Below are 23,004 nucleotides of genomic sequence, written 5' to 3'. Positions count from 1 at the left end.
CCGGCGCCGGCGGCGACGACGACGACGACTCCCGCGACCCGCCTCGTGACGCCCGACGAGCTCGCGACGCGGAACGGCGTCGACGACCCGTCGCTCTGGCTCGCGATCGTCGGGCGCGTCTTCGACGTGACGCGAGGCGGCGGCGCGCGGCATTACGCGCGCGGGATGCCCTACGCCGGCTTCGTCGGGCGCGACGGCACGCGCGCGTTCGCGACGGGGCGATTCGACGAGGACGGGCTCGTCCCGGACGTGGACGGCCTCTCCGACGACGAAATCCTGGGCGTTCGGCGATGGCTCGAGTTCTACGAGGGGGGGAGTGAAGAGAGAGACGCGTACCGCGAGATCGGCGTGCTCGCGGGAGGACACTACTACGACGCGAACGGCGTCGAGACGCGCCGCAAGCTCGCCTTCGACGCCGCGGCGAATCGCGCCGAGGGAAGAGCGCGCGACGACAGCGCGAGAGAAGCGCTGTGGCGGACGTGTGCGAGGAAAACGCGCTCGGGCGCGTCCCGTCTCAACACACTAGTCCCCGTACGACCCCGTTCGCGCGGTGGACGCCGTTCCTCGAGGACGGACTTTCTCTTCCCGTCCGCGCGCGTTTCTCTCCGCTCGCCGCCCCTCGGTTTCGATCCCGACGCGCGCGCGGCCGTACACTGGTCCCCATACGACCGCGTCGGCGTGGTGAACGCCATTCCTTAAGGACTTTTGCCGCCCGCCTCGCGACGCCTCCGTCTGACGTGCGCCCGTGCGCCCCCCGAACGCCGCCCCGTCGCGCGGGCGATCCGATCGCCCTCGTCAGACGGTCGCGCGGAGGTGTGGTGCGAAGACGGCGCGTCGCACCCGAGAGAGGAGAGGACGCGCGAGCCCGCGCGCGCGCCGGGAGGAACGGGGCGGACGCGGATGCGGTGCGCGTGTTTTCCAGACGCGTCGCACGGCGCGACGAGGGCGCTGTACGAGGGGTGCGACGCGGAGGCGACGAGATGCGTTTTCGACGCGCGGGGCGCGCGGGCGCGATAGGCGCGATAGGCGCGATAGGCGCGATAGGCGCGATAGGTACTAACTTCAGGGCCGCCGCGCGCGTGCGCATCCGGCCCTGCCGGCGGCCTAACGGGCATGAAAGGACACCCCGCGGCCCGCCAACAAGTCGTAAAAAAGGTCCTTAGGGTCCGAAAACCGCCTTCCAGGCCTCTAAAACTCGCGAAACTTTGAGAAGGCATCGGCGACGTGATGGACAACATCGTGACGAAGTTTCAAATCAATCCGCGCAGCGACGGCGCGTGGGCGCGTACGAAAGTACGTTTTTGCAATTTGTATGCGTATTCAGTATCAATTTCGTACTTTTGGCACGGGAAATTTAATTAGCGGAGCGTGACCTTAACTACACGTACTGTAACCTTACTTTGGACTGCTCTGTCATACATATGATATGAGTAACAACTTATCGTGAGGTACTAAAAAGTACGAAAGTACTTCCGTACACGTACGAGTACAGTACAGTACCCGTTTGTCGAATTAACTTCTTGGTTTGGAACGTCTTCGTTCGATGGCCGAGCGCACGCTCGCGAAGGTCTCGACGGGCAGCGCGGACGCCGACGGCGGCGGCGCGCAGCCTCTCGTCGCGCGCTCGACGAGGTACATCGCGCACGAAAACTCGTAGAGCGACAGCTCGCCGTCTCCGTCCTCGTCCGCGGCGTCGTAGACGTCGGCGAGAACGCTCTCGGGGAGGCCGGACTCGAGGAAGACGTCTCTCGCGACGCGTGGTTCGAGCGTCGCCGCGGCGTCGCCGGTGCCGGAGCCGGCGCGACGCGCCAACGCGTCGAACGCGCGCATCTTGAGCGCCGCGTCCTCGGTGGTCATAGCGGGCCATCGCTCGTCGCGATCGGATTCGTCAGATTCGAGCTCCGCGAGGACGCGCGGCCACGGGATCTTCGAATCCGTCGGATCCTCCCGCGGCGGTATCGTCGCGCCTCTCGTCGCGATCTCCGCGAGGTAAAACGCCTTGGAAAACGCGATGCGGGCGACGCCGCCGTCCGCGTCCGTCTCCGCCTCTATGTGCGTCCACACGTCTCGGAGCGTCGCGAGCGGGAGGCCGGACTTCATGAGAAACTCCACGACGCGACTCTCTCTCGCGCGCGGGACGTCTCCGTCTCCGGCTCCGGCTCCGTCGTCGCGCACGTGGTCGAAATACAGCTCGCATCGCGCGACGTCCTCCTTCGTCATCGACGGCCACGCGGTCGTCGTCTCCGAATTGGAATTGGAATTCAAACCGTCGCTAGACGTGAACCGTCGCCGCCCGCCGCCGCCGCCGCGCGAAGAGATCGACGCGAGGAGCCCGACGACGCCCACCGCCGCGATCGTCCACCCCGCCGCCTCCTGCGCGAGCGAGACGTTCTCGTCGAGGACGTCGTCGTACTTTGAATCCGCCGCGGCGTGTCTCCCGAGGACCACGTTCGCGCCGCCGCCGATGACGACGATCCAGCCCAGCAGCGCGTGAGCGAGGCGCTTCGGCTTGGGCTTCGCGCTCGGTTGGGGGGGTTCGCGAAAATACGCGAGCGCGGGGTTGAGGAGCGCCGCGGCGCCGAGCGCGGCGCCGAGCGCGCCGTGCGCCTGAGGGCGACGCCGGCCGCGCGAGAATGCGTTCGTTCGGTTCATCGGTCAGTCGACGAGAGGAAAGGGGCGGGCGCGGTCGAACAGAATGTTGAAACTGCACTGCTGAAACTGTTGAAACTGTTGAAACCGTTGAAACTGTTGAAACCGAGCGCGCGGCGGGTGAAAAACAAACGCGCCTTGTACGCCGCCGTCGCCGTCGCCTTCCCCCAGTCGAACGGCTCGCTCGTCTCGTCGTCCTCTCGCGACACCACGACTATCATACCCGCCGCGGCCAAGACGAGACCGGAGAGCTGCGCCGCGCGGTGGGCGCGGATCCACAGCGAGCCCCTCGCGCCTCCGGGCATTCGCTTCTTGTGCGCCGCCGCGAGCGATCCGATCAGCATGAGCGCGAAGCCGACTACCTCCAGCGCGGCGTGCGTCTTCACTCGGTCGAGCCCGAGCGCGTTCACCGGCGACGACACACCCGAGTTGAGATCGATCAGCGCGACGCCCGCGCGGTCGTGCACTCGCGAGCGATCCGGGTCGGCGGCGAGCGACCAACCGACGTATCCCGCGGCGTCTGAGGGCGATGATCATGAGAAGATTATGAGAGAAGTCCTTAAGGAACGGCGTTCACCACGCGAACGCGGTCGTATGGGAACCAGTCACGACGACGACGACGACGACGCCAAACCGAAGCCCGAGGCGACGTCGGGGCGGACGTGAGGCGTCGACGGGCGTCAGTCGGAGCCGCGAGGCGGCGTCGAGGCGCGTAGGGATTGAAAGCGTGGGGTGGACGCGGAGAGACGACGGCGAGAATCCTCGAGGAACGGCGCGCGCCGCGCGAACGCGGTCGTATGGGGACCAGTCACGCGGCGCAGGGTAGACGCGCCTCGGAATCGCTCGAGACCGACGGTCGACTTCGCGGCGACGAACGCGAGCGTCGTGACGCCCGCCTCGACGGCGACCGCGGCGGAGGACAGCGCGAACGTCGCGTCCGCGGCGACCCCCGCCGCGTTGTATCCGTTCAGCGCGTACGCGGCGACGTCGGCGTTGGCGCCCGCGGCGTCGACGGTCGACATCACCGCGCGCGCGGGGACCATGACGGGGCCGCTCTGGAACGAGAGCCCCACGACGCCGCTCGCGGCGTCGGCGACGACGGCGAACGACACGTCGTCGGCGGCGACGGCCGCGACGCCGTCCGTCGCGGGCGCCGGGCCGACGGTCCAGTGAAGCGTCGCGGACGGATCGAGCGCGACCTCGCACGCGAAACCCTTCGCGGTGGGTCGTCCGGAGGCGGCGACGGAGCACGCGCTCGCCGCGGACGCGCGCGGCGTCGCCGCGGACGCGAGGGTCAGGACGATCGCGAGCAGCGGGCCCGGGCGAAGCGCGGGTCGCCGCATCGCCCCGGGTCGCACCGCGGCCGCGTCCGCGCGCGCGGCTCTCGCTCTCGCGAAGCACGACAATGACACCTCCGCAGCCCCGCTCCGATAGGTCTCGTTCAGGGACGGAATTCCGTCCCTTTCCGGCGAAAAAACTGAGAATTTTCCCTGTGGGCAATTGGTTACAAGTGCCGAATTTCCGCCGTTTTTCGACGGAAAATCGGCGGAAAATCACCAAAAAATGAGTACGGAGCGGAAAACTACTCGTACTCCAACTGATTGCCCATAGGGAAAATTCTCAGTTTTTCGCCCGGAAAGGGACGGAATTCCGTCCCTGAACGGGACTATCCGAAAGATTTACCTTCCTCAAAGATTCTTTATCAGATGGATATTGTACTCGTACTGTAGCTGTAGCCCTACAGTACACGTACAGTGTGTGTATCTGATTACACGTACAGTACGTGTACACGTAGTGTAGGCGTAAACCGTAGAGTATCCTACCACGTACGAAAGTACTTGTACTTTCGAAAGTACAAAGTACGAAAGTACTTTCGAAAGTACTTTCGTACTTTCGTACGAAAGTACGAAGCGTACTGTAACCTTAACTTATCTGAGAAAATCACACGAAAAGGAGATAACGCACGAACCCAGGTCGTTGCCCTAAGACCCCTCGGACAAACAAACGCGCCGCTCCCCGCATCCGCCGCTCGTGTATACACCAACCCGGGTAGGGTAGATCACGGATCGTATCGTGGCCACGCGAACGCAAGTTCCCGCATCGCCGCTCACGCGCGTCCGCCACTCGCGTCCAACTAGCAGCACGTCACGAGGCGAAAGAGCTCGACTCGCGAGGAAGCGCGAGGAACACCCGACGACGGCGCGAGACCTCTGCGCGCAAACTCGACGCGTCGCGAGACGATGTCGTCGAGAGATGGTCGCCGCGGATGTCTCTCCGGAATGTTCTTCAGCCTCATCGACCCGATCGTCCCCGAGTACTTCTACGACCGCGCGGACGCCATCCCCACGATCGCCAGGGTCGGAATCGTCGCCACGGCGTCCTCGTTCGTCTACGCCGTCGTCCTGATCGCGTTCGCGGCGGCGATGTGGTACTATCAGCTCTCCGCGCAACACGTCACGGACGTCATCGTCGGCAGTCGAACGAGCATCTCCGGGTACGACTGCAAACCCGTCGCCGCGGACTCCTACTATCGACTCGGGTACACCGTGGCCGAGTGCCCGGCGTACGTGCGCGAGGTGACATTCGATAACTTCGTCTTTGAAAACTCCAAATACTACTTTCACCCGTTCGGCGGCTCTCAGTACAAGGAACTCTTGTGGCCGAAGGAGCCGAACGCGAGAAAAGCGGAGCTCGACACGCTCTCGTGCACCGCTGCGAGCGGGGGCCACACGTTGGACCCGGAGCGAAGCGACTACACGAGCGACGACAAGGGCATATACGTCGAGGCCGGCTCCGCCACCGTCGCGTCGTCGGCGGCGGATAAGCAGCTCGTGGTGGACTGCTTCAACAAGATCATTAATTTCGTGTACGCGGACGTGGACGGCGACGGCGTCGGGGACGTGTGCGACTTCGCCGCCAGCAACCTGCCGTACACGTGCGAGAAAACCGAACAGATGCCGTGGGTGCAGATCATATCCCTGGCCAACGGTAACGCCGCGCTCCTCTTCACGATCCTCATCGGCGTCGTCTCCTACATTTTAAGGGACAAGCGTAAATTCGACCACTGGGTGAAGAAGCTCCCGCTTTGGACGGAATTCTACGACGAGCCGAAAGAGATCAAGTTCATCTCGAGCGACGCGACCATCGCCTTCGTCGCCATCTGCATCGCGGTCTTGACGCTCGGCACATTTGCCGGATTTTTCGCGATGTACTCGCAGTCCGAGTACAACTTGAAAGAGACGATCATCACCTCGGAATGGGAAAAATCCGGGTACACGTGCACGCCGCTGACGCAAGACGACATGGGCTACGGCCTCACGTGGGACTACGCCACGTGTCTCGCGAACGTGCAAGCGCCGAGCACGAGCACGATCGATTTCACATCCCAAACAAACACGGGCCCCGTTGGAACCGGAGCAACTAACACGTACACGCGATTCGACGCGAAGTGGCAGCCGTTTAAAGCCTACACGACCGAGGGCGTCGAGAGCAAGATGTGGGAAAACTACACGAAGCCCGCGCTCGCGACGACGTACGGGTACGACTCGTGGGGAATCGAAAACTGGGCGACCGGTGGCCAGGAATACGGGACGCGTTCGCTGGTGAACAGCGCCGGCCAGAGCGCGCGAATTTCGTACTTCGAGGTGACCGCCGGAGCAACGTTTTCGTGGACCGACGCGAATAAGGCGAATGCGGTCGAGGTGTGGAAGCTCCTCGCGGACGACCTCGGCGACAACGTGTGCCTGTGGGCGAAAGAAAACGCGCCGTACGAGTGCGTCAAGGACGAAACCTTGGACGTCATGACGCGCGCGTCGCTCTCGTTCACGTTCGCGCAGCTCGTCTTCGTCGTCTTGAGCTTCACCGCGGCGCTCGTCATCAAGTCTAGTCGGTCCAAACGACGGACGCCGGCGCCGGCGCGCACGTTGCCGGAGAAACCCCCGCCGCCGCCGGAGAAGACGTACCAAGGCCGCGTTCCGCTTCCGGAGAAGATGTACGTCGAGCAAGTCATGGACCTCATCGCGCCGCCCAGTTTCATCTTGGGCATGTTCTTCGTCATCGTCGTCGCGCTCGAGGTCGTCTTCGCGGTGATGATGTGGTACTACCTCACCTTCACGTGGACCGAAGTCGTCATCGAGAGCACGAACTACCAAAAGTCCGGGTACACGTGCCGCCCCGCGCAGAGGGAGATCTCCTGGTACGAGCAAGACTGGACGTACGAGGAGTGCGTCGCGAAATTGCAGGTCCCGACGACCGCGAACACGGGACTGGACGACTTCACCGTGCTCCCCGCGTCGTGGACGTCTTCCGCCGCGTCGATCACCGGCGACGCCCCCGATAATTACAACAACGCGGGGAAGTACGAGAGCAACAACGCGTATGCGGTGCGTTCTCCTTGCACTGGTCTCCGTACGACTGCGTTCGCGCGGTGCACGCCGTTCCTTAGGGACTTTTGCCTGCGCGCGTTTCTCTCCGCCCGCCGCCCCTCGGTTTCAATCCCGACGCGCCTCGACGCCTTTCAACTCCATCTGACGCGCCCCTGAACTCCACCCCGACGTCGCTTCGCATGGAACGCCCCTCAGCGCGTGCACTTCCGCCCGTGGGGCAAAGAAGCCACCCAACTGTACCCGCTTAAACCGTTCAAGTACTGGACCGACACGCCGACGTCGAACAACACGGACGCCGCGTTCGACGCGAAGTACACCAGCGCGAAGGCCACTTTCGCCGGCGCGTGCGCCAACGCGGTTATCGCGTCGCAGAAGAAGGACGACGCCGGGATTCACGTCATCTACACCAACGCGGCCAGTAAATGCGAGTCGGACGTCATCACCGCATTCACCGAGATGTACATTCAGCTCGGCGAGTCCGGGATGTGCGGCTGGACGCGGGAGAACTTTCCGTACCGATGCGAACGCGAACGATCGTACACGGTCCTCCAGGCGATGTCGTTGTCTTTTGGTATCGTTTCGCTGTTCTTGATGGTCATACTCCAGATCGTTCCGTTCGTCACTCGCGTGTTTTGTTGCCGAGGCGACGAAGAAGACACGACTGCCGGTCGACCGCCGCCGAGGAAGTAAACGTGAGAGCGAAGAAGTTTGCTGAATTCACGAGAGAACGTGTTACCGCTATCTGTCAGTCTATCAGTCAACCTGTACATATCACGGGAAGAGGCTCTGCCGATGGAAGGAATGGTCATGATGTCGAGCGACAGTTCCTCCGGCCGACACCTCGAGCCGTCGAGACACCATATTATATTGACACCATATTATATTTTACTTGAAGCTTCAATAACATTCTAACATTGTTTGTTGCCACCACCTCGCGTTTCGTCGCCGCCAACCCCTCGTCGAGCACCTTCTTCGTGTCGTCCCAGCCAGCCTTCTTCCAGTACACGTACAGTACTGTACGTGTACACGACAGAAGTACTGGGCGTACAGTCAGGTAAAAGTTATGTGTATGTACACAGCCCTACACGTGTACAGCTGTACACGTACACGTCGACCTACACGTAGCTAGGCGCCGAACCGGAAATCCAGATGCAGATCGCAATTTTATCCAATTTTATCTCGGTCGATCAAAAGCATGAATTACCCTCGCGCCATGCCCGCCCACGCGTCTCCCCCCGCGCGCGGGCGAGGACGAGGATCCGCGGCGGGCGCTCCCCGGAGGGCGACGATCGCCGCGTGCTGCGTCGCGATCCTCGCGGCGTGCGCGGCGACGCCCGCCGCCGCCGCGGCCGCCTCCGCCTCCGCGGCGGTCGAGCCCCCGCGACGGCCGCGCGCGCCGCCGCCGCCGCCGCCGATCGACGCGATCGGCGACGACGTCCCGGCGTGGACGCCGACGACGGTGACCGCGAGCGCCGCCGCGGACGACGACGCGGACGGCGATCGTCGCCGCCGCGAGCGCGCGCTCTCGCGCGCGCTCGCGCGCGACGGCGTCGCCGGCGTGCTCGTCCCGGGGCTCGGAGACGCGAAAAAGCGCGCGGCGGCGTTGTTCGCGCCGTGCGTCGCGGCGTCTCCGAACGCGCAGGTCGAGACGTACGAAGACGGCGCCGATCGGCACACGCTCGCGACGACGACGCGCGGCGCCGCCGCCGGCGTCGTCGGCGAGAAGATCGACCACGGCGCGGTCGACGTCTGCGCGCGATTCGAGGCGGTGTCGAGCGAACTTCGATCGCTCGTCTCCGTCGCCGCCGCGCTCGTCGCGCGAGCGATGAGCGTCGGCGATTTCGCGAAGCTCATCGACGGCCGGGACGCCGTCATGCTGCGCGCCGCGTCGACCTCGGCCGCGGCGGGAGGGCGCGACGGCGACGGCGACGGCGACGGCGGCGCGTCGAAGTATGCGTCCGTGGGCGACATCCTCGACGGAGGGACGCACCTCGAACACTTTCACGCCTATCGCTCGTCTCCCTCCTCGCGCGCGTCCGCGTCCGAAGAAGAAGCGACGACGAAGAAGAAGACGATCGAGTTGCACACCGATCACGGTCTGTTCATCGCCTTCACGCCGGCCGTCGTCGTCTCGGACGGACGCGGCGACGACGCCCCCGGGACGGTCGACGCCGAGAGCTCTCCCGGAGAGTTCGAGATGTCCCTGCCCCCGAACGGACGCCGCGTGCGTCTCGACCACGAGAACCTCGACGACGACGTCGTGATCGTCGCGCTCGGCGACATGATGGAGCACCAGATTGGAGAAAAACTCGAGTCCGGGTTGCGAGCGGTGCCGCACGCCGTGACGATGCCCGCGCTCGGCGACGGTCGATCGCGCTTCTGGTACGGTCGCATGTTCTTGCCTCCTCGAGACGCCCTGATGGACGAGGCGCGCGGCGTGTCTTTCGGCGAGCTCCGCGACGCGCTCGTCGCCGACGCGCGTTCCGGCGCGATGTCGGTCGCGTGCGGCGGCGGCGGCGGCGGCGGCGGCGGCGGCGGCGGACGTAAGCTCTTGGCCGCCGCGTGCGCGGCGAACGAAATTTACTGCTGGATGCGGTGCATGTCCACGTCGGCGCTGACGTGCGCCTCCGGCCAACACGAGCAGTGCGTCAACACGCGCGGCCAAATATGGACCGATGCCAACGGCCACGGCGACTTTTACCCCGAGTGCGTCTCCACGGCGAACAACAACACGACGAAGCCGATCACGGACCCTCCGAAGATCCCCGCGACCGCGCGGTGCACGGAGTCGAGCTTCTACGACGCCGTCGACGTCCCGTCCTACGCGAACAGCCTCGAGCTCGTCAGAGATAAACTCTATCTGATGTGGGACGTGCTTCCCTCGGGAAGGTGGCGAGCTCGAATGGCCTTCAATGGCGTCGTCGGATATCTCGCCGTCGGCTTGAAGAGCAAAAACCCGGCGGCGGAGCACAACGGCATGAACGACGCTCCGGTCATCATGGGCGTCAACGATCCGTACGCCGACGCGAACGACCCGAACGTCTTCGGATCGCCCGTCGTCGGCACCGGCGTCAAGGGGTACCACATTCACGCCACCGGTTCCGCGTTTCGACACTGGTACGGCACCGGAGCTGCCGTCGACTACGCGAGCGCGATGACGGTCACGAGCTGTCACAGCTACATGGATTTCACCACGACGAAGTTGTGCCACACGGCGGTCGTCTTCGGCGCGCCCACGAAAGTTTGCGTGCCGCTGAACTTCGGCGGCGAAAACGAGATGATGTGGGCCGTGCACGACGACACCTTCCTCAAAGGGTATCACTCCATGCGCGGGTTCGGTCGCAAAGACTCGCGCGACTTTTTCACCCTCGACCTCTCGAAGACCTACGGTCACCGCACGTGTAACTACACCGCGGGGTGGAACGCGGCCAACAAGGCGTGCACCTTTGGAGTGAACGAACGCTTCGGATCGACGGACGACGACGGATCCTCCGACGTCGTCACCGCGACGCAGCTCCTCATCCTCGTCTCCGTGCTCTTCGCCCTGATGCTCTGCACGTGGGCGTGTTACCTCTGCGACCGACGCTTCACGCACCGGCGGCGGTACGAGCGGCTGCGGAACCTCGCGTTCGCCGACCCGACGTCGGCGAGCGTCGTGGAGATCACGCGCCCGAGCGCGCCAGAAAAGCCGAAGCCGCCGCCGCTGCCGCCGCCGCCCGCGGTGGCCGTGGACGTGCGGAACCCCTTCGGGCGCATGATCGATGAACGAGAATGCGAACGCGCCGAGTTCGCGAGAACCGTCGCCGACGCGGTGACGGCCGCCTTGGCGTCCAACCGCGCGCCGCACGCGCACGCGCCGCGGTCTGAGTCGCCCGAGTTACCGCCGCCGCCGCCGCCGCGCGAGTACGGCGGCGGCCTGCCGCCCCTCGCGCCGAGCGGCGAGACGGTCGCGCTGTCCCCGCCGTCGTCGCCGACGCCGACCCGGGCGGGGGGCAAAAAAAATCGGTTCGGCGGCGCGAATCCGTTCGACGGGGGCGCCGAGCGATGAATCGAGACAGAACGAGACCGGAGCGCGCGCGCGCGCGACGGCCCAACCCAAGAAGTTAATCTGAACAAACATTGTACATACGATTGTAAATACAGTAAGGATGAGTGTTTTATTGACGTCCGTGTACAGCACCCGTAGGCCCTACAGTACGTGTACACGTATCTATGTGTAACTTGTTACACGTACTTCCGTACTTCCTCGTTGAACTCCGGCGGCCGCCCGGTGATCTTCTTAGGCTCGAGGTCGCCGTCCTCGTATTGCTTCTTGTAAACAGAATACGCGTTTTTATTCAATCCCCACGCCTCCGTCGTCTTCGCCTTCGGTACCCCTCGCCTCACCCCTTCTTCAACTGCCATGATGAACATGAGCTTGTCCGCCTCAGTGAGATGTGTGGGACCGTAACGAAGGCGCCGCCCTTGCGTGATGGGCATCGGCGTCGGGTCGGGACGGAGTACCTCTGCGGCACGCCTGCGCGGCAAACTCCGCGTCGGAACGCTCCCGTATACCTCCTCTCGAGTCCGTCGCGTTCGGGGTTGGACAGGAGGCGTGAAAAGCTCGTGCGAGCTATTTTCAGGTGCCGAATCCAAGGAATGGCGTGGACGCGACACCCGACTTATAGCGCCTCGTGGGTTCACAGCCTGATCTTGCATCGCGGGAGGTCGTCCCCCGTCACAGACGACCGCGCCATTGCTTTGGAATCCGTTTTCCATGCCCCGAGAGCCCAACCCACGCGCGAGTCGAATTAGGTTGGATCCCATATTACCATAGGAACCCAACGGAAAAAAGAGTACTTTCGAAAGTACGCCCGTGGGAAAGGATGGTACCACCGCGATTTTCTGACTATTTCTCATACAAAACGTACTACGCCGTACATGTACCGACTCCCTGCAGAAACGGCCGTCGACTGTAAAATTCAAAGAGCACCAGCATCCAGTATCCAGTCAGCATCAGTCTTCTGATATCTGATGAAGTGTTCAAAAGCGCCGTGGTCGTCGCGCGACAGTCGTCGTCCTCGCGCGCCGAACGACGACTCGTCGGACGCGCGCGGCGCGTCGCGTCATGACGTCGTCCGCGGACGCGTCTCGCGCGCGAGCGAACAGGGAGGAGTCCGCGCTCGCGTGGCTGCGCGCCGAGGCCGCGGAGGCGAGTCGACTGCGCGAGGTGGTCGCGAGGCAGCGATCGGCGCTTCGCGACCTCGTCGCCGCGAGACGCTCGGGCGCGTCGCCGCGCGTCCACCGCCTCGATCGCGCCGACGACGACGACGACGCGTCGGACGACGACGACGACGACGCGTTCGCGACGCCGTATTCCACGCCGAAGGCGTCCGCGTCCGCGTCCGCGTCCGCGTCCGCGTCCGCGACGCCGACGCCGACGCGCCTCGACGACGACCGACGCGCGATCGCGTCCCTCGAAGCGCTGACGTCGTCGCTGCGAAGACGCCTGCGCGACGTCTCCGCCGCCGCGGTCGTCTCCGCGCGCGTCCGCGCCGTCGACGCCGCGCGCGGCCTCGCCGCGGGGCCCGCGCGCGCGCGCGACGACGAGACGGAGGCGGAGACGGAGGCGACCGATCGCGCGTGGCTGCTCCGACGCGTGGAGACGCTCGAGGCGCGCCTCAGGTGCGTTCTATACAAAAGTTTTTCACCCGTTGTCCGGTTTCAGCATTTGATCGCGTGGGTCCCTATCAACTGACCGGTGAACTGTTTTTGTATGGAATTGCCCTCAGCGACGCGCGGGTAGAAGCCGCGTCGCTGAGGCGCGCGTCGGACGCGGCGCGAGAGCGCGAGACGTTCCTGGAGGACGCGCTGTACGACGCGCGCGAGACGATCGCGTCGCGCGCGGTCGAGGACGCGCTGAGGGAGAGGGAGAGGGAGAGGGGGACGCGCGCGGCGAGCGAGGAGGAGGAGGGGGGAGATTCAGGTGCGTTCTATACACTGGTCCCCATACGACCGCGTCGGCGTTGTGAACGCCGATCCTTAAGGACTTTTGCCGTGGTTTCTCTCCGCCCAGGGTCCCTCGCTTTCAATCCCCGCCCTCGGCGCCTTTCAACGCCAACTGACGCCTTTCAACTCCACCCCGACGTTCGCTCGTATAGAACGGCCCTCAGACGCCGACGCCGACGCGAGACGGAGGTTGACGCGCGTCGTCGCCGGTTGGAGGACGCTCGCGGCGGCGACGCGGGGAGTCTCGGAGGTGGGGGGGATCGTCGGGGAAGAGGAGGCGCGTCGGAGGAGGAGAAGGCGCGGGGAGGGAGACGCGGGGCGCGCGGGGGCGGCGGCGGCGGCGGCGGCGCGGGGGGAGTCGCCGTCGGCGGCGATTTCGCGCGCGAGAGCGGACGCGACGCGGCGACGACGCGAGAGCGAGAGGAGTCCGAAGACGCGTTCGCGAGAACGTAGTCGCGAGCGTTAGGGAATGAGACAATGAGTATCCCACCCCTTCCCCCGAATACCTAGTCCCTGGTACGCCCTTATATCTCCATCCACTGTCACTCGCCTACCCATCTCTTCGGCGCTTTCGCTTTCGTGTGCACGTCAGAGCACTGTGTAGATCTGATTACAAAAAGACTGAGCTCTAACCCATCCGGGTAAAACATGTGATCTAGAAGCGAGCAGACCGCACTACGAACAATCCTCTCACGTAGTAAGCAACCCCACGACGGGATTCATGGAACCCATGTGAGCCTCTACGTGTACCTTCGAAGGTACGAAAGTACTTTCGTACGAAAGTACTTTCGTACGAAAGTACGAAAGTACTTTCGTACTTTCGTACTTTCGTACCGAAGGTACAAGATAGGATAACAGGCTTTCTTGAACGAGCCTACTCGTACTCATACGAGTACTCAACCAGACACGTAGGGCCTACAGTACGCAAGCTACGTCCGCGTCCGAGGAGACGGCTCCGGCGTCTCTTCGACCGCGGAGACCCCGCGCACTCGTTCTCCGCGCGCGCGGCGACGGCGACGCCCTCGACGACTCCCTCGACATGGCGTTCGGACGCGGCAAAAAATCGACGAAGGAGACGACGACCGCGTCCGACGCGGTCGCGACCGCGACCGCGGGCGCGGCGACGGCGACGTCCGGCGTCGCGGGCGCGGTCACGGAGGAGGTGGAGGCCGTCGGCCGCTCGGTCGGCGACGCCGCGACCGCGGCGAAGACGAAGACGAAGGACGTCGCCGGCGGCTTCGCCGGCGGCGTCGGCGACGCGCTCTCCACCGCCGCGCGCGCGGTCGGCGGCGCGCTCGAGAAGGTGCGCGCCCCTCCTCCGGCCTCCTCCGCGGGGAGGGCGGAGAGAGGAGGAGAAAACCCTAGGCTGCGCTCGTCGAGCATTCCGAGAGAGGCGCGCGCCGCCCTCCCTCACCCTCCCCCCGACCGACCGAACCTCTCGCAGGGCGCGGAAGCGACGAGGGACGCCCTCGACGTGAACAAGGACGGTAAGGTCGACGCCGAGGACGCCAAGGCGGCGATGGAGGAGACGAAGCGACGGTGCGTCCCCGCGGGGGGGAAGTGCGTCGTCATGTGACCCTCGCGGGCGCGACGGCTCGACGAGGAGGAGGGAAGGGACAAGAAGACCGAGAGAGGACCGAAAAAACCAAAAAAAAAAACCAAAAGAAGCCGCCGAAGCCGCCGCCGCCGCCGCCGCCGCCTCTGATGAATACGACGCGATCGATCGTTACCGCACGTTGGCATCACATCACAACACGTCACATCGCAAACGCGTCACCCGCTCGCGAGCGCGGTCACGCCGCTTTCCCCTGGCCCGTCGCCGTCGCCGTCGCTTCCCGTCGTCGTCTCTCGAGTGACTCCCGTGAGACCGCTGACTCCGCCCGTGAGCCCGCTGTCCGCGGGTCCCCCCCCGCCGCCCTCCGCCGCCGCTCTTCTCGCGCGCTTCCGGTCCTTCCGATCCGTCTTCTTCTCCTTCCGCTCGCGTTTCTCACGCCTCCGTCGCTCCCGGTCGTGGTTTTCCGCGTCGGCCGGCGCCTCGGTCGTCGCGGCCGCGGCGGGTTCCGTCGCCGCCGTCGCCGCCGCCTGCGCGGGCGAAGCGATCGTTCGCGACGGGCGAACGCGTCGGTCAGTCGCGCGTCTCGCCGGTCAAACAAGACGGACGTTGTGAGGGAAGCGCGGGCGCGCGAGGCATGGCGCCGGGAAAAATCCTTCAGAAACGACGGCGTTCAGCGCGCGTGCGGGGTCGTATGGGAAGCAGTCTCACCGCTCTCGCCGCGCGTCGCGCCGCGTCTTCCGCGACGGCGCACCGCATCCCGAGGTCTTCCTCCGCGAGCGACGACACGCGCGGGGCGTTCCTCAGCCCACCGAACGCCCTCCGCGCGCGGTCGCGGTCGATGACCGGGAGCTGCGCGTCGAGGTCGTTCGGAAGCGGCGCCTGCGGGGGAGAGCGCGGGCGGGGCGGGAGCGCGCGGCGCGCGGGGGCGGGGGCGAACGAACGAGTGAACGGTTGGACGAACGAACGAACGCGCGAGTCGGGACGCGAACGACGGCGACGACGCGCGGACGGGGACGGGGACGGGGACGGGGACGGGGACGGGGACGCGGACGGGGACGCGGACGCGCGCGGGACGGGGACGGACCCGCAACAACGGCGCGAGCTCCATCGCGCGCCCGCGCCTGAGCTCGAACGAGGTCCCGCGAAGGCTCGGCAGCGCGTCCGCGATCGCGAGCGCGTCGTCGCCGCGTCCGACGCGCGCGAAGTGATCGCGCGCCGCGCGAAGGCCGCGGAGCTTGAGCACGTCCACCGCGCCGCTGAACTCGTCGCGGCCTCTGGGGTCGCTGGAAGGGATCGCGGGCGGGAGCGACGGCGGGGCTGGGCGCGGCGGCATCGCGCGCGCGGAGAGCGCGTCGCGCACTGACGACGCGCGCGGCCGTCGTCGCGTCGTCCCGTCCGACGCGACGCGTTCGACGAGTGCTGTTGACGTCGAATAAATCGTTCAGTTTGGAACGTCCGCGAGTTCGCGCCGCGCGCGCGCGCCGCGGACGAGCGAACGCTTCCGCCGCGCGCGTCGCGATGGCGTTCCGTCGCAATGAGACGACGAGCGCCCCGCCGCCGCTGGACGGCCCGCGACCGGGGACGCGAGAGAAGAAGAAGCAGTCGAGTCCGAGACGCGGCGAAGACGGCGGGGGATCCCCCGACGCCGACGCCGACGCCGCGCGCGCGCCGCCGCCGCCGCCGCCGCCGAACGCGGTGATCGCGCCTCGCCGCCGCCGCAAAGAAGCCGGCGACGACGAGTTCCAAGCCCTGGACGGCATACGCGGCGAGAAACCGAAGGGAGCGGACGCGTCGTCGTCGTCGTCGTCGTCGGACGAGGAGGTGCTCGACGCCATCTTCGACGGCGCGGCGTCCCCGGGCCCGAAGAAGCCGGCGATGAACTTCCTCTCCGAGTCCGAGATGGAAAAGTGGAAGGCGTTCGAGGACGAGAACTTCTCCGAGGCGTCCGGCGGCGGCGGCGGCGGCGTCCCCAGCGAGTACGGAGAGGACACCGAGCTCGGATCCGCGCCGTGGTGGGAGACGGGATACCTGGAGGAGCGTCGACAAAACGTGTGGGGGTACTCGCCCGCGGCGCCCATCTGGCCGACGGTATCGCACTACGCCGTCATGGCGCACTCGCTCCGAGTGCTGCTGAAGATGCTCGAGCTGTATCGAGACGGGGAGCGGATCGGGAGCTCGTGCGTCCGACTCATGACCGTCGCCGACCTGAGAAGGCGCGCCGAGGTGCGTTCTATTCCCGCGCCGGTCCCCGTACGACCGCGTTCGCGCGGTGAAGGCTGTTTCTTGAGGACGGACTTTTCCCGTCGCGTCTCTCCGATCGCGCCACGGTTTCAGTCCCGACACGTCTCGGGCGACGCCTTTCGACTTCGACTGACGCCTTTCGACTCCCGCCCCGACGTCGCTTCGCGTGGAACGGCTCCGAGGCGGCGAGCGTGATCGGCACCAAGGAGGTTAAGAAGCTGAAACTGAAGCGGACGACCAAGCCGAAACCGGTCGCGATCTCGCCAGAGTATCGCCCCGTGGAGCACCGCACGCTCAAGAAGGCGGGGCACCCGTTCGTGTGCGATTGCCGAGAGGTTCAATTCTACGGCGACGACGTCCTGGACGTGATTCGGCGAAGGATGACGTTTTTTTCGCGGATAAAAAGACGAGGACAAGCGATACGAGACGTCATGCACTGGAGAGTGGGGAAGCCGACGGCGATGCTGCGAGAGGAGCTGATCGAGGAGTTCGGGAAGAAGCTCGCGGCGGCGAAGAAGAACAACGAGAAGCCGCCACCGAGCCCGTTTCGCCGCGGGGGCGAGGCGGAGTTGAAAAAAAAACTCACCCCGGTGGCCAACGACCCGAGGCGAGTTCTTTCGCGCGCTATGAACCTCGCGTTTTGACACGCGGGAACGATAACCACCGATAGCATGCACGCGTGACTGACTCGTGTCTTTCCTCGATCTATCACATCACAGGTCCACGTTGGCGCTGAACGCGTCATCGAAACGGCTGCACCGGAGCGGGAGCTTGGCGCAGACGACGACGCTGCTGCACCCGGAGGAGCTCGAGGAGAGCTTCCTGAATCTTCTCGAGCACGAGCTCACGAGGTTCGAATTATACTTAAGCACGACGCGGTACCAAGTCGAGTTGGACATCGACTACGACAAGAAAGGGCGGATCATAGGCGACGACGCGGAGGAGGAGAAGAACCGGCTCTGTCAAGCGTGCGTGGTGTCGTAGGTAGCTGAGCCGCCGTAGGAAAGTGTCGCGCGGGGAAGTCGCGTCGAGAGGACGCGTCGTTTCGTGTCGCTTCGTTTCATTTCGTTTCACGCGCGCGTCCCGTCCTGTTCTGTTCCTCACTCTCGTCCTTCTTCGCTCGTCTCTTCCTCTCGCGTTAGCGTTCGCGTCGCCGTCGCCGTCGCCGTCGCCGCCGTCGTCTCCGCCGTCGCCGCCGTCGTCGCAGCCGCCGTCGCCGTCTCACTCGTAGATGTTCTCGCACTCGATGTGCGAGTGTTGGTCGTCGTCCTTCGTGATCCTCCAGTAGTAATCCGCGTGCTCGCGTTGTCCGAGCACCTGCGCGAAGTGCATGTCGTGCGTGATGACGATGAGTTGAAAGTTTTCCTGGTCCTCGCGCGAGCGCATGATGTCGATCAACGACCGCGCGAGCGCGTCCGCGTTGGGCGCGTCCAAGTTTGTCGTCGGCTCGTCCAGAGCGAGTATGCCGCAGTTGAGACAAAACGTCTCCGCGAGCGCGAGACGGATGATCAGGCACGCTAAGACTTTCTGCCCCGCGGAGCACCTCCCGCGCATCTCGAGCTCGGCGTCGCCGACGATCATCACGACGCGGTAGTTGTACGAGCTCCGTCCTTTGTTCCCGGTGTCGTCGTCCGAGCGAATCTGGATGAAGTCGATGTCCTGTCCGCGATACGTGCGCTGCCAGAGCTCTTTCACGACCTTGTTGATGTCGGACATTTTCGACGCGTGAAACGCCATGAGCGCGCGGTCGAGCGCGGAGTGGTATCGCTCCAGGTCCTGAGAGACGTACTCGTACGTTTTCAGCTCGACGACGTGCTTCGAGAGACGCTTTCGAACGCCCTTGTACTGCGGGTCGTTCAGCTCTTTCTTGCACGCGTCGATCGCTTCTTGGTGCGTCGTGACTCTTCCTTGCGACTCCGCGTACGCCTCTCTGAGTTCGTCGCGGGATTTCTGGTCGGCGCGAAACGTCAACTCGACGGCGTTCACGTCCACGCCGAGGGCTTGGATCTTCGCGCGTAACGCATCAATCTCAGACGTTAACTTCGCCTCCTCCTCCTTACCTTTCAAGTACGCGATGTTATCGTCCAAGTCCCTCGCGATGGACGCCTTCGACTCGATCGTCTCTCTCTTGATCTTCGCGCTCGCCGTCTCCGTCGCGAGCTCCTTCTCGAACGCCTTCATCTTCGCCTCCGCGGCGTCCGCGGCCTCCTTGCACCGCGTCAGCTCCGCGGCCTTCCCGGAGTCCGCGTACTCGTCTATCGGCGCGTCCGCCGCGGCGAGCGCGTCGACGTCCCGCTGCAACGTGCGGACGCGCTCGTCCGCGTCGCGTTCGCTCGCCGCCGCCGTCGCCCTCGCGGCGTCGCGCGCCGCGACCAACGCGTCGCGCCTGCGCTCCGTCGGCGCGCGCTCCGCGGCGACGCGCGCTTCCTCCGCGTCGAGCTCTCTCGCCTCGCGCTCCAAGTCCTCGATCTCGCGCTTGAGCGACGCCTTGCGGTCCGCTTTCGCGCTGCGAGGGCCGTTCCGAAACGCGTTTAAACGCGACGCGCGTCGGTCCGTCAGCAGCGAGTAGGGGACGGGACTCGATCGATCGAACGTCGAAACCGAGCGGCGGGCGGGGCGGACGTGAAACGATAACGAAATCGAAAATGAAACGCGCGGAATGGAACTGAACCGAACGCACCCGACGCGCACGTGCTCCTCGCGCAGATCCCTGACGTCGCGCTCGATCGCGAGAAGCTCTTGCTCCGTCCTGGAGAGCTTCCGCTGGAGGACGTCGCGCTCCTTCTCGAGCGCGGCTTTGGACGCCTCCGCGTCCTCGACGTCGGCGGCGATGGCGCTGAGGGCCGTTCCGTACGCCGGTCGGTCGGTCAGTCAGTCGAAAGGGAGGGACCCACGCGATCGATCGAACGTTGAAACCGAGGGAGGGACGGGTGAAAAACGATCGCACAGAACGCACCTGACGACCCTCGCGGGGTTCGCGCCCCCCTGCGTCTGCGTCGCGCCGCCGACCGCCGCGCCCGCACCCCGCGTGCCTCCGACGAATTGCAACTGCGACGACGCCACCCCGGACGCGCGCTCGAGCGACTCCACGACGCCGCGAAGCTCGCGCGCCTCGCGCGATAGCCGCGCGATGGTGTCCGCGTCCTCCGCGAGCGCCACCGCGGACGTGTGCGACTCGCGCGCCGTCTCCATCGCGTTCGACGCGTCCGACGCCGCTCGTTTCGCGACCGCGTCCGCCGCGGTCGCGTCCGACAACGCGCGTCTCGCGTCCGGCAGCGCCGTCCGCGTGACGCGCTCGTACGCGGAGACCAGCGGGGCGAGCGCCTGAAGCTTCGCGCGCCGCTCGCGCGACGCCTCGACGGCCGCCCGCCCGGATGCGGTCTGTTCGGGAATGGACGCCACCTTGGACTCGATCATCGCCCGGAACGTCTCGAGCTTTCGCGCGTCTTCAAACTTCGCCGAGCACAACGGGCAGCACGACGTCGAGCCCGCGGCGGCGGAGAACGACTGGAACACCTTCGCGAGGTTTTTCAAAACCGTGAGGTCCTCCTCCGCTTTCGACAGCGCGGCGTCGTTATCCTTCACCGCGGTCGCGTACGCGTCCAGCCGAGAAGAAGCCGACGCGCGCTCGCCGTTTCCCGTCGCCGGCGTCGCCGGCGCCGGGAGAACGTCCCCCTCCGCCTCCGCCTTCTCCTCCGCGTCTTTCGCCTCTCGGGCGAGTCGCCGCTCGTTCGCCGCCGCGGTCTCGAGCGCGCACGCCGCCGCGCTCGCGGCGTTTGACGCGGCGGACGCCGTCTCGCGCGCCGTCTCCACCGCGAGCGCGCGCGCGTCCACGACGCGTTTGAGTTCCATCTTTACGTTTTCCGGCGCCGGAACGCGCGCGTCTCCGTCGAAGACGTCCGCGAAGCGCTCTCTCGTCGACGCCAACAGCGATCGCATGGACTCCTCCTTGGAGAATAATTCCTCGCGCTTCAGTCGCGTCTTCAGCGCGGACTCGCCCGCGGCCGCGGCGCGGTCTTGCTCCGCGCGGAGGCGACTCAGAGTCTTCTCCGCCGCCTCGATCGCTTCTTTTTTCTGCGAAACCGCGGAGGCGGGCGGAGGGGGCGGGGGCGAACGCGTCGGTCGGTCGGCGAAACGTCTCGCCGGTCGCCGGCGGGTGGAATACCGCGACGGACGTCGAGAGGGACGACGCGCGGCGCCGGGGAAGAGAGACGAGACGACCGACGACGCGAGGGAGAGAAATTGAAATAGAAACAGAGAGCCCTCGAGAAGCGAACGACGCGCGAACGGCGTCGCGCGCGCGGGAAGCGGTCTCGGTCGCGCCTGTTCGAGCTCCATCGCGACGCGCGACGCCGCGTTCGCGTTTCTCCTCTCGTCGAACAGCTTTTCCGCGTCGTCGACGCGTCGTCTCAGGTCCTCAATCGCGTCGTCGGACACCGCGAACGAGGACATCTCAGCCGCGGCGTCGTCAGCTCTGCGCCGGCACGCGCGCCGTCGCTCCTCGCGCGCCTTGGCCGACTCCCCCGCGGCGGCGAGCTTCCCGGAGACCTCGTCCATCTCGCGCGCGGCAGCGTCGTCCTCCGCGCGGTGCTTCGCGCGCAGCTCGTCCGCGGCGCGCGCGAGCCGATCGAGGAGGTCGCGCGCCCGCGCGCACACGGTGGCGTGCGCGGCGATCGCCTCCGGGGCGTCGCGGAGCTCGCCCGCGCCCGCGCCCGCGGCGGCGGCGGCGGCGAGCGCCGGCGGCGTCGGCCCGATATCGTCCGGGTACGCGGCGACGAGCGCGGCGAGCTGAGGGTCGTTCAAGCACACGAAACACGCGTATCGGTCAGTCGAAAGGGGGGGACCCGCGCGATCGATCGAGCGTTGAAACCGAGCGATCGATCGAGCGTTGAAACCGAGCGATCGATCGAGCGTTGAAACCGAGCGAAGCGGCTGGTGAAAAACGTTCGCGCAGAACGCGCCTGAGACGCGCGCGCGCTGAGACGCTTTCCGTGCGCCTCCGCCTCCGCGGTGAGCTTGCCGTGCGCGCGCAGATCGCGCTCGCGCTTCTCGCGGAGTTCTCGCGCGCACGCGGCGAGCGACGCGCACTTCGCGTCGTGGCGTTCGAGCTCGGCGCGGAGCTCGGCGGTTTTCGCGCCGAACGCGTCGCGGTGCGACTGCAAGTTTTCGAGCGTGTCCGTCAGCTCGTTCTTCAAGCTCGCGCCGCGGCGCGCGCACTCCGCGACGACGACGTCGCGCTTCGCCTCGAGCAGCGCCTTCTTCTCCGCGATCTTCCGAATCAAGCTCAGGTCGTCGTGTCGCGCTTTCAACGCCTCGTTCGCGCGGTCAATCTTTTCTTGCAGCGTTCGCATGCGTTCGCCCAATCGCGTCGCCTTTCCCGCGTTCTCGTCCAATCGCTGCTTCAGCTTCGTCGCGTGGTCGCACTGCACGCGCAACGTTTCTACCTTGAGCTTGTACTCCTTGATCGTCGCGCTCTGCTCCTTGCGCAGCTTGTTGATGTGCTCCAACGCTTTCGTGTATTTCGTGGCGCTGAAAATTTCGTCAAACTTCTTCTTCAGCGTCGCCGCCTCTCCCAGCGGCCAGTTGCTGTCCTCTTGATGCACGAACACGACGTTCTCTAAGATGGCTTTCGAGACGCCCATCATGTCCGGCACCGTCGCGTTGATGTCCGCGCACTTCCTGCTGACGCTGACTTTCTCGCCCGTCTTCTCGTCCAGGGTTTGGATCACCTGGTCCAAATCTTTCTTCTCGAGTTTGCCTCCGGATTTCTGGTCGCGAGAGATCGACGCGACGCGACGCCGCAGAGAGAGAGAGAGAGAGAGTAGAGGACGCGCACGGCGGTCAGTCGGCGGTCCGTCGGCGTCGGAGCGAAGAGAGGACGAAATAAAAGAGCGAGGGACCGTGCGCCACGCGCCGCCGCGAGAGACGTTCACCACGTGGACGCGGTCGTATGGGGACCAGTGTACAGAGCTCGAACTAACCTGCGTGAGCTGAAACGAACGCGTCACCACGCACGGCTGCTTCCGCACGTCTCGAAATCGCAGCTTGATCTGCGCCTTGACCTCCGTGACGTCCGCGACTTTCGGGTCGTGGATGAACGCCTGCCCCGCGCGCGCGCTGGGCGGGAGCTCCCCGGTCGTCGCCATCTTGAGGCACTCGATCACCGTCTGTCGCGCCGCGCGGGGG

At 65.6% G+C, this 23,004-nt stretch overlaps 9 protein-coding genes across 9 annotated transcripts in view; 5 read left to right on the top strand and 4 right to left on the bottom strand.

Annotated features, from left to right (window-relative positions):
• Nucleotides 1–39: 39 nt before the first annotated feature.
• Nucleotides 40–429, top strand: MICPUCDRAFT_8276 (uncharacterized protein; the record flags this gene model as incomplete). Its single annotated transcript, XM_003056249.1, has 1 exon — nt 40–429. A coding segment is annotated over one exon (390 nt), but the record flags the coding sequence as incomplete, so codon positions are not given.
• Nucleotides 430–1,512: 1,083 nt separating this feature from the next.
• Nucleotides 1,513–2,769, bottom strand: MICPUCDRAFT_55151 (uncharacterized protein; the record flags this gene model as incomplete). Its single annotated transcript, XM_003055855.1, has 2 exons — nt 2,763–2,769; nt 1,513–2,654 (listed from the first exon to the last, which is right to left on the bottom strand). The coding sequence occupies exon 2, from the start codon at nt 2,650–2,652 to the stop codon at nt 1,513–1,515; it is 1,140 nt and encodes a 379-aa protein (XP_003055901.1). The 5' UTR covers nt 2,653–2,654; nt 2,763–2,769.
• Nucleotides 2,770–3,329: 560 nt separating this feature from the next.
• MICPUCDRAFT_55150 (uncharacterized protein) lies at nt 3,330–3,992 on the bottom strand (the record flags this gene model as incomplete). The annotated part of the gene is made up of 1 exon (XM_003055854.1): nt 3,330–3,992. One exon carries the CDS (start codon nt 3,990–3,992, stop codon nt 3,330–3,332), a length of 663 nt encoding a protein of 220 aa, XP_003055900.1.
• An 897-nt stretch (nt 3,993–4,889) lies between these two features.
• MICPUCDRAFT_55149 (uncharacterized protein) lies at nt 4,890–7,724 on the top strand (the record flags this gene model as incomplete). The annotated part of the gene is made up of 2 exons (XM_003056248.1): nt 4,890–7,136; nt 7,230–7,724. The coding sequence occupies 2 exons, from the start codon at nt 4,890–4,892 to the stop codon at nt 7,722–7,724; spliced, it is 2,742 nt and encodes a 913-aa protein (XP_003056294.1).
• A 505-nt stretch (nt 7,725–8,229) lies between these two features.
• MICPUCDRAFT_55148 (uncharacterized protein) lies at nt 8,230–11,082 on the top strand (the record flags this gene model as incomplete). Its single annotated transcript, XM_003056247.1, has 1 exon — nt 8,230–11,082. The coding sequence occupies one exon, from the start codon at nt 8,230–8,232 to the stop codon at nt 11,080–11,082; it is 2,853 nt and encodes a 950-aa protein (XP_003056293.1).
• A 176-nt stretch (nt 11,083–11,258) lies between these two features.
• On the bottom strand, nt 11,259–11,513 carry MICPUCDRAFT_55147 (uncharacterized protein; the record flags this gene model as incomplete). The annotated part of the gene is made up of 1 exon (XM_003055853.1): nt 11,259–11,513. One exon carries the CDS (start codon nt 11,511–11,513, stop codon nt 11,259–11,261), a length of 255 nt encoding a protein of 84 aa, XP_003055899.1.
• A 628-nt stretch (nt 11,514–12,141) lies between these two features.
• Nucleotides 12,142–14,598, top strand: MICPUCDRAFT_38403 (uncharacterized protein; the record flags this gene model as incomplete). The annotated part of the gene is made up of 4 exons (XM_003056246.1): nt 12,142–12,656; nt 12,806–12,999; nt 13,916–14,325; nt 14,467–14,598. 4 exons carry the CDS (start codon nt 12,142–12,144, stop codon nt 14,596–14,598), a joined length of 1,251 nt encoding a protein of 416 aa, XP_003056292.1.
• A 1,497-nt stretch (nt 14,599–16,095) lies between these two features.
• MICPUCDRAFT_55144 (uncharacterized protein) lies at nt 16,096–17,802 on the top strand (the record flags this gene model as incomplete). The annotated part of the gene is made up of 3 exons (XM_003056245.1): nt 16,096–16,800; nt 16,866–17,455; nt 17,538–17,802. 3 exons carry the CDS (start codon nt 16,096–16,098, stop codon nt 17,800–17,802), a joined length of 1,560 nt encoding a protein of 519 aa, XP_003056291.1.
• Nucleotides 17,803–17,833: 31 nt separating this feature from the next.
• The window catches only part of RAD50 (Rad50 DNA repair/recombination protein), a 5,674-nt gene continuing 503 nt past the window's right edge, over nt 17,834–23,004 (bottom strand). The window contains exons 2-5 of the mRNA XM_003055852.1: nt 22,800–22,985; nt 21,714–22,586; nt 19,775–21,606; nt 17,834–19,654 (exon numbers count right to left, since the gene is read on the bottom strand). Of these exons, the coding sequence (XP_003055898.1) occupies nt 18,040–19,654; nt 19,775–21,606; nt 21,714–22,586; nt 22,800–22,985 (4,506 nt within the window). The 3' untranslated portion in view covers nt 17,834–18,039. The remainder of the gene's footprint in view (nt 19,655–19,774; nt 21,607–21,713; nt 22,587–22,799; nt 22,986–23,004) is intronic.

Source organism: Micromonas pusilla (assembly GCF_000151265.4).
Source record: "Micromonas pusilla CCMP1545 genomic scaffold MICPUCscaffold_2, whole genome shotgun sequence".
NCBI lineage: Eukaryota > Viridiplantae > Chlorophyta > Mamiellophyceae > Mamiellales > Mamiellaceae > Micromonas > Micromonas pusilla.
The sequence above is the reverse complement of the archived record's forward strand: the minus strand, read 5'-3'. Positions and strand labels throughout refer to the sequence as shown.